Raw genomic sequence first — 16618 nt, forward strand, 5'->3', positions numbered from 1 at the left:
AGGAAAATGTTTTGGCCTGAATGACGACGACAACATGAATTATAAGAAAATATTTTCCATAATACAAAATTATAGACCATAAAGTTTTATTGGATTGCTCAGATAATCAGCGGAGGAAGACATTACAGGAAAGCGGGGATTCACCTGATTATTCGGATTCCAGAGTTTGGATTCAATAATATTTTAAAGGAAATGGATGAAGCGGATGAATCCTGTAGCTGAATTTCACATTGGAATTGCAGAGGGAAGGGTCCCGCAGTCAAAGGTTGCATGAACAAACATATCCTTGGGTGACCTAATCTTGAGAGCAACATCGTCTCTGATGAATCTGATGAAAGCAGAGGAGCCCTGTTGCACTACTCCTGTGATGTATGCCTGGCTCACTAGCCACACCCATCTCCATTTCCTCTCATCTACATATCTCTTCAACGCCTCTTCCACATTCTGCCCTTCATTGTTGCTATTACTCTTTCCATTCAGAGATTCTGCTAAACATCTGGCAAGAACAACGGCATCTTCAAGCGCACAACACCCGCCCTGTGCGAGATCAGGCGTCATGGGATGCACTGCATCTCCCGCCACCGTAACGCTGCCTTTACAAGCCCTATTGTTCAACATGCTCCACGGCCATTTAAATCGCAGAACTGCCATATTCAGACTGTCATCGGCCGTCAGGCTTATTACCTCTTTGATTTGAGGAGGAAAATTCTTCAACAGAGACGAGCTGAATTCACGCATTCGAAGTGGATCATGGGAGATTTCGGTGTGATCTGTTTATAGACGGAAATAATTAATTACGAGAATGAACTATGCAGTTAAACTGATTGTGAAGGGGATAAAATTATGGAGAATACCTTGAGGCGGCGGGCTGCATACTAGGAACCAGAAAATTTCTTTATCATTGACGGCCACTCTTAAACGTCACACACTAAGGGAAGAATTGAGCTTGGAAAAAAAAAGTCAACTTTGACTATTTAACACTTTTGGTCTAGGAATTAAGCTTAGTGTGTGATGTTTAAGCCGTTCGATCGTGGACAGGCATCCGACCAAAAGTGACTCCGTTGAAGAAATGCATCTGAAGATTTGGTGAAAGGCCATGACCATCCGCGTAAGTCGCGAGTCCCCTAATCCCACACCATTCTGCACTGGTGGGAGCCGGAAGCCCTAGAAACCCCTGTGCTACCACCGACCTCACTCCATCGCAACCAATTATGCCCTGTTCCACAAGTTAAACTAAATACCTCACAAATTTCTCTATACAATCTATCAAATTCTGTATTGATTTATCATAATTTGTGATTTACTGTATATTCTCATCAAATATTTACAATATGTCTACTTTTCGTCAAATATTTACAATATTTCTTCTGTACTGTTTCTTTGTCAATTGTGTTATATTTTGCCCTACCCGGCTCCGTAATTTCTTTGGAATGCATCAAATTACCTAAGGATTCATTACAATTTCCATTTAATGTAAATTTTCATCATATGCTTTCAATATTTCTTCTGTTTTTGTCGATCTGATTGAATTTCACCTTATCTTTTGCCCTATTCAACTCATTGTATAAAATTTCTTGTTAATTTATTACAATTTTTCATTTACTAAAAAATTGAATCATATATTTTCAATATTTCTTTTGTTTCTTCATTGATCTGGTAGATCTACCTGATGTTGGGTGATGCGACGCCCTCCCCTGCCCACATGTGGTTAATTATGTGGTGTTCCATGTTTACTAACAGTCATGGCTTTTGGTGCAACGGCAAATGGGTCCAACAATTGGTATCAAAGCATGAGGTGTGCAGATTGGGAAATCGGTGTTGAATTTTCTGGAAAGATGGAGGATTTGAAAATAGAGAAATTTACAAGCAAGAATTACAGTCTGTGGAAAGTGCAGATGCGCTCCTTACTGGTTAAGCAAGACTTGGCTCTCGCAATTGAAGGAAAGTCTAAGAAACCGTCTACAACCACTGATGAAGATTGGCAAAAGATGGATGAGAAAGCGATGGCATCCATTTTTCTCTCACTAGTGAAAAACATCTTGTTCAATGTCTCAAATGAGACGTCAACAAAAGAGGTTTGGGACAAACTTCAGAATATGTATCAAATGACGTCCGCTGCAAACAAAATCTTCATTATGAAGAAACTCTACAAACTGAAAATGAAGGAAGGGACTACAATGTCAAATCATATAAATGATTTGAATACCCTACTATGTCGAGCAAGCTCGGTTGGTATGACTCAAGATGACGAATCCAAAGCCATCATCTTGTTATGTTCTTTACTTGACAGTTGGGATCCCGTAGTTATAGTTGTAAGTGCTTCAAACTCTACGAAGTCAAAGCTGGCCTACGATGAAGTTGTTGCCACTTTATTAAGTGAAGACATGAGAAGGAGTAACAAAGACTCCTCATCCAGTGATGCTCTCACTATGGTCAGCACTGAGAGAAGAGGAAGAAGCCATCATAGAGGAAATAATAATTACTATCAGTGAAGATCAAAGTCACCCAATCGTTCAAGGTCAAGAGGTAGGAATGGAGAATGTTGGTTTTGTGGTAAGCCTGGCCACACAAAGACAAGAAAATGTGAGAAACATGGAAGCAAATACAACCTATGAGAAAGATGAAAGTGCTTTAGTTCTTTTTACAAGTGACACAAAATCAGATTCTTGGGTGATAGATTCCAGAGCTTCTTTCCATGCTACTTCATGTACGGATTGTTTCACAAACTACCATGGTGGTCAATTTGGAGAGGTATTTCTTGGAGACAACAAATCCTGCGAAATAGTTGGCAAAGGTGACATTTTGTTACAGCTGGAAGATGGAGGGAAATGGTTGTTAAAAGATGTTCACCATGTTCCCAAATTAAAGAGAAATCTAATTTCTGTCAGTCAGCTCTTCGCACAAGGATATTATCCATTCTTATATCCGGATACTTGGAAAGTTACCAAGGGTTCGAGAATAATTACCAAGGGAAACAAAGTTGGTAACCTTTATCTTCTTGAGAAGCCTACTGAAATAGGGGCTATTATGACAGTCATGGGCAATGATGCAGCACTTTGGCATCAAAGATTAGGCCACATGAGCAAAAAGGGCCTTGAGATAATGCTCAAAAGAGATCAACTACCGTCGGGTCTCCAATCAGCAAATTTAGAATTTTGTGAACATTGCCTTTATGGGAAGCAAAAGCGCATCAACTTCTTGAAAGATGGACATAACCTCAAGGAGAAACCATTGGAACTTGTACACTCAGATGTCTTTGGTCCGGTTGAGGTAAGCTCTTTAGGAGGTTCAAAAAAATTTGTTACTTTCCTTGATGACTGTACTAAGAAAGTATGGATATATATGATGGCAAATAAATCTGAAGTTTTTTCTAAGTTTAAAGTTTTCAAAGCTCTTGTTGAAAACCAAAAGGGTCATAAGATCAAATGTTTAAAAACGGATAATGGAGGTGAGTTTTGTGCGCTGGAGTTTGACAATTATTGTGCAAATAATAGTATTCGTAGGGTGAAAGTTGTACCCTACACCCCTCAAGAAAATGGGGCAGCGAAAAGACTCAATAGGACAATAATGGAGAAAGCTCGGTGTATGCTTTCTAATGCAGGATTGGGCAAAGAATTCTAGGTTGAGGCATGTAATACAGTTATATATCTCATTAATCGGAGTCCTTCTTCAAGGTTGAACTTCGAAATTCCAGAAGAGGAATGGCAAGGTAGAAGAATTTCTTACTCTCATCTTAAAGTTTTTGGTTGTTAGGATTTTGCACATGTGCCCAAAGAAAAGAGAAGCAAGCTGGATCCTAAATCTGAGCCTTGCATATTTGTTGGGTACGGAGAAGATCAGTTTGGCTTCAGGCTTTGGAGTTTAACTGATAAGAAAATTATTAGAAGCAAAGACGTTGTCTTCAATGAGAAAACATTTCTAGCATTACATTCTCAGGAAATGTCTGAAAAATAATTTGTGCCAATCGTTGCACAAAGGAATGTTGGATTGAATCCACAAACAGTTCCTAACACTAGCTCATATAGTCCCACCTCTGTACTATTTCCAAATTTATCATCTTCTTCCACTCCTAGGAACACAGGACATGATGGTAGTTCTACACAAGAGTTTTATGATATCTCGTCTCAAGACAGGAATTTGTCTCTGCATTATGACCAAGTCTGTAACCAAAGATCTCATAATACAGAACACAGTCCACTTGATATAGAGCACGAGCAACAAGAATGTGATGCGTGTGCAGTAACAACCATTGGTAATAACAAAATTCTGCATCATCGTGGTGTTAGCAACCAAGACTCTTCATATTTTTCGTCCTCTGTTACTCCAAAAGAAATGCACCCAAACAATGAATGGGATGCACGCCATAGTGCAGACAATGAAGATTGCATTTTGGGAGAAGACAACTTGACAACCTGCAGTGTAGTGTTGGTAGGGAATACATTTCCAAATTTAATAAAAATCCACAAACGTAGGGTGTAGAAGTCAATTCGCAGGGTGTGCAAATTGATCTACAAGACGTTAATGTGTAGAGTAATCACAATGAACATGTGTCATGCTTTCCCTTTGAGTACAATGGGAGCACAGACCAGCATCTTGGTAATTCACGGGAGTAGCTTCATGCAGAGGACACAGTTTCACAGCAGTTTCATGGCAGTCAAAGTCCCTCTCACCATGTAGGTAATATGGCAGGTAGAGGTAACATGTCTCCAAACCAACATAGTTTACATACCAGTTTTGAGTCACTCAACACAAATATATTACAGGGACATTTAGCATCGCAGGGAGAAGGCACACTTCAAAATAATCGTCAAGCGTTTGATCACACATACCCTCATGATATTGGAAACAAATCTCACAGTTCCAATACACAACAAAGACGATATGTTGTCTCAAAAGGAAGCCCTCATGAGTTATGTGATATGACCATTTCAGGATCTAATAAAAATCAAAGTGATGTCTATCCTAAAAGGACTACTATTCAACATAGAGGAGAACAAGAAAATACTCAAGGCTTGAGAAAGTCTACTAGAGAAAGGAGAATACCAGCTAAATACTCTGATTATGAATTATTGTACGCTAAAGAAGTAGAGCCTTCAATTCTAGTTTCAAAATTTTTAGAACCGTCTACATTCAAAGCAGCTCTCAAAGATGTCAATAGTGATAAATGGCAAACAGCGATGCGTGAAGAAATGGATTCTTTACTCAACAATCGAACCTGGGATTTGGTCTCTCTTCCACCTAATCGAAGACCACTTAGGAACAAGTGGATATATCGAGTGAAAGATGAAGTGGAAGGCAATAAACGTTTCAAAGCCAAATTGGTGGTAAAGGGATTTGATCAAGAAAAAGGGATAGATTTCAATGAAATCTTCTCACCGGTTGTCAAGATGACAACTATACGAACTATTTTGGGATTAGCAGCAGCATGGGACCTTGAATTAGAACAGCTTGATGTGAAAACTGCATTCCTACATGGTGATGTAAAAGAAAAATTGTACATGGAGCAACCTCAAGGGTTCGTAAAAAAGGGACATGAACATCTTTATTGTAGATTGAATCGAAGCTTGTATGGCCTCAAACAAGCCCCAAGACAATGGTATGTAAAATTTGATCACTTCATGGCTGAGCATAATTTCACAAGATGTGAATCAGACCCATGTGTTTACTTCAAGAAACTTCCAATTGGTGAGTTTGTCATCCTTCTTCTTTATGTTGATGATATGTTAGTAGCTGGCACAAACAAAAGAATAGTTAATGAGTTGAAGCAAAAATTGGCAAGCAAGTTTGCAATGAAAGACTTAAGGGCGGCTAAAAATATTCTTGGCATGACAATCACAAGGGATAGGAAAAAGAGGGAAATCACTCTGTCTCAAAAATAATACATTGACAAAGTTGTTGAAAGATTTGGCATGGCTGATGCAAAAGTCACTCCTATTCCTCTTGCTGGTCACTTTCGATTAAGTTCTGAATTATGTCCTAAAACACAAGAAGAAAAAGAATTTATGGAAAAAATTCCCTACAAATCAGCCATTGGTAGCATTATGTATGCTATGGTTTCTACTCGCCCCGACATTGCTCATGCGGTGGGAGTTGTGAGCAGGTTCATGAGCAATCCCAGCAAAGCTCATTGAGAAGCCGTCAAATGGATACTAAGGTATCTAAAAGGTACTTCAGATTATGTTTTATGTTTTGACAGAAACAAAGTTCAGCTACAAGGTTACACTAATTCTGATATTGCTAGAGACTTGGACAAACGAAGGTCTACCAGTGGTTACACCTTCACATTTGCTGGAGCTGCGATCAGCTGGGCTTCACGGTTGCAACATTGCATTGCTCTTTCTTCAGCTGAAGCTGAATACTTAGCTCTTTCCGAAGGTGCAAGGGAAATGATTTGGCTTCAGCGGTTACTTGGTGACTTGAAAGTTCATCAAAATGAGTATAATCTATTTTGTGACAGCCGTAGTGCGATCTTCATGGCACATAATCAGTCATCACAACGTCACTCCAAGCACGTTGATGCACATGCTCACTTTGTTCGTCATGCAATCGAAGAAGGCAAGCTAAATGTTGTCAAGATTGACACCAAGATCAATCCGGCTGATATATTCACAAAGGTTGTTGCCAAAGAGAAGTTCGAATGTGCTAGAACTTCTCTTGGGCTTGTGAAGAAAAGATAGATCATTCTCTGCGCAGGGTATTGGGTGATCAGTTGCAGCATTGGCTGTCCTTTAGGTGGGAGTTTGTTGATATTGTGAAGGCCAACAGTCAAGTCATTGTTCCCTCCAATAATCGAGTCTCTTGGTTTCCAAAGACTCTTCATTTGTAATATTATTGGAGCCATTTTATATGCTGCTCCTGCTCATTTGTAATGAACTTTTACACATTAATCTAATACTCTGCAGTCTGGACGTAGCCACTATTGTGGTGAACCAGGATAAATCTGGTGTTGTGTATTTCTTCTTATTGCGACATTTTCATTCTCTGTTTAATCCTTTCAATTGGTATCAGAGCCTGGTTTTGGCCTGGTCATGGGTTCAAATCTCCCCGGTGCCTTCCCGACCCGCGTAAGCCCCTGGTATGCATGTCGAAGGGGAGATTGTTGGGTGATGCGATGCACTCCCCTACCCACAAGTGGTTAATTATGTGGTATTCCATGTTCACTAACAGTCATGGCTTTTGGTGCAACGGCAAATGGGCCCAACACCTGACTCACTAGCTTCTGTGCACGTATCAAATTACTTAAGACTCATTATAATTTTTCATTTAAAGTAAATTGTCATTGTATATTTTCAATATTTCTTCTGTTTCTGTGTCGATCTGGTCATATTTTGTCTTAATATTTATTTGTAATGCATCAGATTGCACATTGATTTATTACGATTTTTCATTTAATGTAAATTTTCAGTCATATATTTTGTATATTTCTTCTGTTTCTTCACCGATCTGATTATATTTTACCCTACCTTTGCTGTGATTACGGCTCCGTCTTCCAGCTCTGTTTCCGACGAATATTTGGAGCTCACAGTTTGGCGCACACGGAGGACTTTACAGTTGAACTTTATAGTCTCCGGAGGAAGAGCTGTCGCCAGAGCCTCCAGTAAAGCTGCCCTTTTTACGCACCTCAGCTCATGGCCGCTGCACAGAGCATCAATTTCCTATTACTTCACTATTACTTTCTAAACATGTATTTACAGGGCTACTTATTTACCTGTCGCTCGCTTGAATAGAGTAATTCCGAATCATTCCGCCATTATCGAGAGAGATCAACTCAAAGCTGCAATTCAGTAACATTTTTTGAGAATCATTCATCCAGTGTTGAGATATTGATAAAGATTTAACATTTATTGATGATCGCCTTTGTAAAAGAAGAGGACTTTGCTCACGGAGCTGGTCGGCGATGCCGAGGGCAGTGAGAGCCTTCCAGGCATTAGTCCAGACTCCTAAGCCACCTCCTGTTGCACGCAGGCTCTCAGCTCGCTCCCACACCATGCTCTTTATTCCCACCCTGCACCATCACAGTACAATATATATGTAGCATTTAACAAGAAATTAAGAGGTTGCAAAGCAGAAATAAAGACGTGATATTGCTACCTGTGGAGAGCTAAAGCAGTGTTAAGACCAGCAATTCCTGCTCCTGTGATGACGAATCCTTCGAATTCAGTCTCCATAGCTACTGTCGGTTGAATGGGGTTTGTTTGAAGATGATGGCGTTACATGGGTTTATATAGCCATCCATCTTTCAGAATGCTGCCACGAGAGACGACGATTCACAGCCGGCTCTTGTCCAGATGACGTATTGCGTCATCCAGCGACGCAGAGAGTGACGTCAAGGATAGCTACGCTTTTCACTAACATGACCTGCAGAGGTATATTTATGAGCACTTCAGAGGATGAACAATTTAATAGATGTAGGCACCATAAAAGGTCAAGTAAAAACTTAAATGTCTCTAAACTTTTAAAAACAGTTCCTGTCGCACAAAACTATGCATTCATGAAAAGCAAAACCAATCACCAACATTTAAATTGTTTTAATATATCTCTTGTAAATTATTTATTTGAACTAATTTTTTTAAATCTCCAATACTATCGGTGGAAGTGTGGTACAGTTTGGCTTTTAGCTTTTTCCCATTTTGTAAGTTTTATATCTTCATATCTATTATTATGATTTTGGCACAATTTATTATTATTATTATTATTTCCATTTTGTAAGTTTTATATCTTCATATCTATTATTATGATTTTGGCACAATTTATTATTATTATTATGAAATTTGACATTATTTATATTTGTCATTATAATAATGTAATTGTTCAAATCAATTAAATATCAAAGTAACAATCAATCAACCTTCACAATTAATTAGTTGCCTTCAAAGCATCCACCAATAAGAATGAACATATATTGATTGATTTTTAAATAATCATTTTTTAACAAATGTATACAATTATATGTTTTGTCTTATTTATTATTAAAATGTGTGGATGATAAAACTACCTTTTTTTAATTCTAAAACTTATCCCTTCCACTGTGAATAAGACAAAAGATTTAAAAAGATTAAAAGCTCACCACAAGACTTAGACAAGTCATTTAAATATTCCTTCTAGAGTCTTCCAATTCAATATATGCATACTATTTTTCTCATCATTAATTCTTTTTTTATCAACAAATATTTTTGAGGCAATATGATTTCAAATATGTATACTTCTTTCCACTAATTAATTTTCTATTTTATCAACAACCGTTTTAGAGGCAATATGATTTCAGAGGTGGCATGAGTTTCCAATAGCCATTTCAAAGGTGATGTTGTAAACCTGCAACCATAATTTCAATTACTTTGTTTCTATCGACATTTTATGGTAGATGTTGCTTATTTATTTAAAGAAATTAATAGGTGTTTCTGAAAATAGACCTACTTGAGATTGAGTAGATTGTAAATCATAGGCGATGACATGAATCTTTAACAAATATGGAATCCATGGGCCATATTTTTTAACTAAAAATAGGAGACAGAATGCATGTATTTGGATTTGAGGCTATTTTTTCTAATCAATACGAGAAGATTACATCAATGCGAGTCTTTGCTAGCACTATGCTTACATGATATATGATTATCATTTAATTCTTGTTTCTTAGAAGATACTAATAAATATTACATAAGTTGGAGTTTCGGTGCTACTATTGAATTGTCTACTTTATAATTATTAATCTAAGTTATTTTATTCTTTATTCCAAAATTCAGTGCTACTATGTTTTGGCTAATGAATATTTGCTTCTTCCTTAAGAATTGTGATTTGTTTAAAAATGTTATGTGATAATTTTAATGTATGAAGATTATCAATGAATTAAGAACAAGAACTACTTTCAAATCTTTGATTTCTTTTAATTTTTCTTAGGAATTCTACATCATAGTATTGTCTACACATTTAACATTTACTTTAACAATACTTAGCACTTTGACTACAACCTAATTATACATGGGTAGTAACTTAAATGCTATGCGTCCTTGTTAAAAACCATGATTTTTTTGGAAAAATATTTCTCCTTCACAAGCATGTAAATTTATTACAACTTTAAATAAGTAGTAAGGAAACGGGGGACATGGTTGCTTGATGTTGTCTCTAGTCTAATTGTTTGCTTCCCATGTGATGTCATTCTAGTATAGTGGCGAGTACCCCCACTTGTCGAAGATAGCATTTTGACTTGCCCTAAACAATTTAACCTCTTCCTAATGCCTTTTTAGATCTTCCAAGGTCTTTAGTGTTGTCATCGTTCAGAGACTGAGTTTTGTTGTTTTCTTACAATATAAAAAAAAAGAATGATACATTTGTTACGAACATATTTAAAAGATGGCCACTTTTACAAAGTGTAAGTAGATCAAGGCTATGAATGAGTTCTACATTAATGTAAATGATATTTAAATATAAATATAATTTTTGCATAATTTTTTATATATAAAAATTTATTTCATTTTAAAAATAATAATAATGCGTGTGATAACATTGAGGGAATTATCTTTAAGAAATTTCAATTTGTTTGTGTTCTTTGATGTATAGATGTGTTTCACAATCATCTTTTGTTTTGTACAAAACTCTTGATTTTTTTTGAAATTTTTCTTATCTAATCATTTGAATATATCATAATACTATTGAATAAAGTAATTTTATTTTTCTACAAAGTTACTAGTATAGAAAAGTAAACAAATTAAATTGATCTATAAGATAATTTGTATTTGCTTATGACTTGACGGTGTGAATGTTTTTCTAGCATCATTGTTTAGAACACATACTCTAATCCATCACTAGGATGAATGATATAGAGAAAAAGGAGAGAATGGGTCACTCATCCTGATGAGTCATCACATAGTATGATCTAAAATATTGATGCAAAAAATATTTAGGCAATTGAATCCAGAAGCAAATACAGTTTATATTTTTTTTTAATTTTATTTATGTCCATCTAATTGTTTCTCACAAAGTGGAATTCTGATTCAATGGAGTATTTCTAACTAATAACAATGATTTCAATATTTTTAAATTTTAAATTTTTTTCTAATTGTATTATTTTACTCCTCTAAAAGTCACTCTTTTCAATCCATTTTATTAGAAGGTAATAGTGGATGCATGCATAACTTGAGAAATTTGCATAATTATTCAGTGGTGTAATAAAAAGCCTCCGAAATCACCAAGCAAATTCTCAAAGAAAAGAAATGTAACACTACTAAAATGTGAAAGTTAAAACCCAGATAATAATTTCATGGCCTAGTTGACTCTTCCTAAGTATGTTGATACTACTTGATGCAAGTTGTATACTACCTTATGGTCTAATGGGAAAACCAAGTACTCAATGTGGAAGTAAATCATGGCTATCCCTTTACTATAAGTCAAACTACAATACTTGACACCCATGACAATTTACATTATAACAATATCACCTAACCTACAACAAAGTACACATAGTGGAGACCTACTCTTAACACACCCAATCACATCAAGTAGACAATAATGAACAATAAACACAAAGATGTCGTTTGCATAAATTATATTTTGTAGATGCAAGAATTTTTTGTTCCTTTATTCACATTTACATGCATCCATATTCAACTTATTAATTGTACCAGTTGTACTATACAATCAACCCCTCTCTCTAACTCTTTGAACTCTTTCTCTTGCATAACCTTGACACTTTTGTATGTTTATTCATTTCTCACTTGCAACATTTTCTTCTTTTACATAACTAATACACACATTCTCTTTCTCTAACTAGACAACCTAATTCATCTTATGCATGTGCTTACGTTAGAATATATGGTCCACCAGTATAACTGAGAGGGCATGGGGATGAATCAGTTATCCAACTATTATCACAATTATCAACCTTATTAAAATTGAACCACATGAGAAATATAATAAAAAACCACAACAAGATACTCAAGCACAATAACACTAGATATGTTAACAAGGGAAACCCTTGATCAAAGAAAAACCCAAGTGGGGATGGTACCCAGAAGATGATATACTAATATAAATATTCCTTCTTGGAAGATGGACCCTATTAGGAGTCTATGAAATACATTCAATACATATTAGTCCTTGTAAGGAGACTTTGAATCCCTGCTAGGAGTTGTGCCAACCCTATTAGGACTTGTAAAAGGTAGATGCACCCACTATCCAAACAACTTCAGGGGCAAGACCAATGAACCCACTGTCCAAATGATCTATGTATTATTCCTTGTAGAATAATAGAATTGTACTGTACTGCTCCTTCCTCTTTCTCTATCCTGTCAACTAGACTTTTGTTCCTTTTGATCTCGATGCTTGATCACAAACTTCACATCCAATAATCCCTTGGATTGCTTACTTGCATTTACCAAATACTATGCTCTTGTTCATGCTTCCTTCCACACTTTGCATCACACTTGCACACTTTAAATTAAAGGAAAATACTTTACTTTATACTAAGTCCTTAAAATAATTCCTTGAGTTGGTTTTGAGGCTTTCCCAATTAATTATAATAGGATCATAATAAGATAATTAATTACAATCACGATAGCATTGTCAGATCACAATCTATGCAAATATTCACACATGTGACTTCAGGGCTTGTGCACTTACAAACGTCACCATCAAACTATCTTCTTCCATTATGTAACTTCACATATCTAGATTATATATTTTTTAGAAGATATAATGCAATCATCAGAACCTACTCCTCAAGTGCTTTGTTTCTGTACTACTCAAAGTAAATCACATATAACTTATGTATCTTTGACTTAGGTTACATGCACTTAACCTCACTATTAGAAGACTATGGGGAATATGTCCATAAATTCACATAATCTGATTGTCAAACATCTATCCATACTACCTTGATCTTTGTTTGATACTTTGCCAGTCTTCACATAATTACTACAATGTTGACATCAATGACAAACACAGTCATGAATGCAACATGTCAATACTTCCACATGATCTCCAATGCTTAGGATACTCCCCCAAAGGAATACCATCATCATTCATGCTAAAAATCTCCCCCTTTGGCATTGATGGAAACATAGATGAAAAATGTTTAGGTTCCAAGAATACCAAATAGTACTTTGTTGCTGCTACTCTCGTCTTTTCAAATCATCTTCATCGATCAAGCTTGAAATCCTCTAGAACACTACTTTATTTTGCATCTTCTATATTTTCATCATGATTTTTTCACTAAGAAACTTCTTAGCTTCTCCCACATTCTATGGTACTTGTATCTTCCCCTTTCGCATTAATAACTCTTTATGTTGCATATCTGCCCCATAGAGATATTCTTTCTTCTTTTAAGTACTTGAATCTTTCTAAATCTCCCTAATAAGGAATTCAACTATCTATCCCCTATTCACTTAAAAAGTGTTTTTCATGTACATTTCTCCCCCATTGACATGAATGACAAATACCTCATTATGTCAATTAATTGCTTCAAGTGTTCAACTAGCTCAAGTGTCCAAAGACACTGTTCAAGACCAATTACCAAGAGTCCTTAATGACTCTACTCATCACAGATACTTTCCCATATAGGAAGCATCAACATTCAGTCTAGACAAACAATAGTGCTATGTACCACTGGACTAATGCAATCTTTGCATCATCTACTCTAAAGTAGGTAGGGGCATGACCCCAAGCATACTTCACAAGTACTCAAATATATATTTATGTAAAGGCTTTATAAAGATATTTGCAATATGATATTTAGTAATCACATACTCCAATTTGATATCCTTTTCTACTACCTTCTCTCTCAAAACATGATACTTAATAGATATATGCTTAGTCTTAGAATGCAATACATGATTCTTAGACATACAGACTATACTTGTGTTATCACAATATATGATAATAGGTTTTGAAAATTCTATCCCAATATCTTTCAACATTTTCTTCATCCATATAACTTGATTACAGTTGTTTTCTACGGCTACATATTTTTCCTCAATTGTACTCTATGAAATACAATCTTGTTTCTTGCAGCACCAAGAAACCAATCTTCCTCCAAGAAATAATGATCCACCACTGGTGTGTTTTTTGTCATCCATACTGCCTGCCCAATCTGTATCAATATAAGCACATAAAGTGAAATCACTTGATCTATCATACCATATTCCATAATCAGATGTTCCCTTCAAATATTTCAATATCCTCTTTACTACTGCATAATGATACTCCTTAGGATCAACTTGAAATCTAGCTACAATCCCAATTGCATTTGCTATATCTAGTCTAGTGTGAGTTAGATATATTGCAAACCTCCAATCATGGATCTGTACTTCTTCTGCTCAAATATAGGTGTCTCATCTTTGCTAGATAACTTGTGACCAGTTATCATTGGTGCACCAACATGCTTACTACTTTCCAAGCCAAATCTCTTCAATAAGTCTTTCTAATATTTCACTTATGAAATAAAGATGCCATCATTGTTTTGCACAATTTTCAAGCCTAGAAAGAAATTCATCTCTCCTATCATACTCATTTCAAACCCATTCTTCATTTCTTCAAAAAACTTATCACTTGCTTCATCATTACCTCCAAATATTATGTCATCAACAAATATTACTATTATCAAAAAACCATTCTTAATTTCTTTCAAATAAAAATTACTATCTACGTACCTTTAGCAAATCCAAGCTTTGCCAAATACTTGTCCAACCTTGCATACCAAGTTCTAGGTGCTTGTTTTCGGCCATATGGAGCTTTCTTTAATCTGCATACCATATATTTTTCTTTAGTAGGAGGAAAACCTTCATGCTATTCAATATATATCTCTTCTTCAAGTTCTCCATTTAGGAAGGTTAATTTAACATCTATCTGATACACTTTGAACTTCTTATTTGTTGCCTAAACCAAGAATATTCTCACTGCTTTCATTCTAGCTATAGGGGAATATGTATCCTCATTATCTATTCCTTCTTGTTGTGAATATCCTTTACACACAAGTCTAGCCTTGTTTCTTACAACTTTTCCTTGTTCATTCATCTTGTTTCTAAATACCCATTTGGTTTCAATAACATTCTTGTCATAAGATCTTGGAACTAATTCCCATGTGTCATTCTTCACAATCTGATCTAATTCTTCCTTCATTGCTTGAATCCAATGATCATCCTTACATGCTTCATTTGTACTCTTAGTTTCAACTTGAGAAATTAGACATATTTCTTCATTAACTATGTTTCTTGTCATCACTCATTTGTCTTTGCTCCCAATTATCTTCTTTGGAAGTTGATTCTTTGTCAAATTTCTATTAGAGGTAGGCATTGCTAATTCAACTCTTATTTCTTCTCTTCAATCAAATCTTTTCCCAATAATTTGCACATCATTCTGCAGATCATTTTTAGTCTTAAAGAAAACTTCTACATTCTATCTAACAATTCCAATATTATCTTCTTCTTTTATCCATCATCTTTTCCTTAATCCCAAACTTTTCATCAACTTTTACATTTGCACACTCAACTATTGTCTTGGTTCTATGATTAAAACATTTTTAAGCTTTTCTTATTAATGAATAACCAAGAAATATACCTTTGTCACTCCTTGGATCAAACTTACCAACATCATCATCTCTCATTATGTATTACTTGCTTCCAAAGATTTTGAAATACTTTACTGAAGGGGAATGACCAAACCATAATTCATAAGGGGTCTTATTCATACCTTTTCTGATCTGAACTCTGTTCATAGTGTACACTGTTGTATTGACTGCTTCTCTCCAAAATGTCTTGGATACATCATTCTCAAACATCATTGCTCTTGTTTCCTCTGATACTAATATGTTTGTCCTTTTTACTATCCCATTCTTCTCAGGGGTCTTGGGTGAAGATAGTTGTCTCTTAATTCCATTCTCTTCACAAAACATGTTAAATTCTCTAGAGGTAAATTGTCCTCCTTTATCCAATCTCAAACATTTTATCTTAACACCTGATTCATTCTCAACTCTAATCTTAAATATCTTCAAATTTTCAAATGCTTCATATTTCTCCTTAAGAAATGATACCCACATCATCTAGTGAAATCATCAAGAAAAATCATGCAATACCTTTCTCCATAGAACCCTCTTGTCCTTGTAGGGCCACTCAAAGTTGTATGAACAATCTCCAACTTCTTTATAGTGGTGAATTTCTTGTTGGGAAATGACATCTTCTTCTACTTAGCCAAGATATATTCTTTGCAAACAATATTAGTAGGTTGTATTATCTTAGGCAAATCTCTCACTACAAGTGTACTACTAACCATCACAATATTGTCAAATTTTATATGACAAAACCTCCTATGCCATAACCAACTGTTATCCACTTTTGTAACCAAACATGTCATCTTAGTGGGGTTCAATTGAAATACATTACCTTTGGATCTTTTACCTATTCCAATTCACTTACCATCTTTATCTTTGATAATGCAACTCTTTTTTGTGAATTGCAAATAATAACCTTTATCCACGAACTATCCAACTCTCAACAAGTAATGCTTTAAACCATCAACAAAGTAAACATCATCAGTGTTAGTCTTAGTGATTTTTTTAGTGGCGAATCTTTTCCAATTGGCTATTCTATCTCTTTGGGAAATCTCAATTTGGCGAATAAAACCTACATATGGG

The 16618-nt window shown here is 35.5% G+C and overlaps 1 protein-coding gene across 1 annotated transcript; it reads right to left on the bottom strand.

Annotated features, from left to right (window-relative positions):
* Nucleotides 1-225: 225 nt before the first annotated feature.
* On the bottom strand, nucleotides 226-8168 carry LOC149531077 (monooxygenase 2-like). Its single transcript, XM_089811447.1, has 7 exons — nucleotides 8092-8168; nucleotides 7856-8005; nucleotides 7709-7774; nucleotides 7464-7635; nucleotides 1039-1216; nucleotides 855-908; nucleotides 226-770 (listed from the first exon to the last, which is right to left on the bottom strand). The coding sequence occupies exons 1-7, from the start codon at nucleotides 8166-8168 to the stop codon at nucleotides 226-228; spliced, it is 1242 nt and encodes a 413-aa protein (XP_089667573.1).
* Nucleotides 8169-16618: the final 8450 nt, after the last annotated feature.

The sequence above is a fragment of the Cupressus sempervirens genome, chromosome 11 (assembly GCF_028749045.1).
Source record: "Cupressus sempervirens isolate cs-2001-9-10 chromosome 11, ASM2874904v1, whole genome shotgun sequence".
In the NCBI taxonomy this organism is placed as follows: Eukaryota; Viridiplantae; Streptophyta; class Pinopsida; order Cupressales; family Cupressaceae; genus Cupressus; species Cupressus sempervirens.

Excerpts from the sequence above, each read along its gene's own strand:
- LOC149531077 (XM_089811447.1), bottom strand. The coding sequence starts at position 8,168 with ATGGAGACTGAATTCGAAGGATTCGTCATCACAGGAGCAGGAATTGCT. Across the intron at positions 7,775-7,855 it reads AGTCCTCTTCTTTTACAAAG|CTTTGAGTTGATCTCTCTCG; the intron begins GCGATCATCAAT and ends ACTGAATTGCAG. Across the intron at positions 1,217-7,463 it reads GAGCCGTAATCACAGCAAAG|GGCATAATTGGTTGCGATGG; the intron begins GTAGGGTAAAAT and ends CTTGTGGAACAG.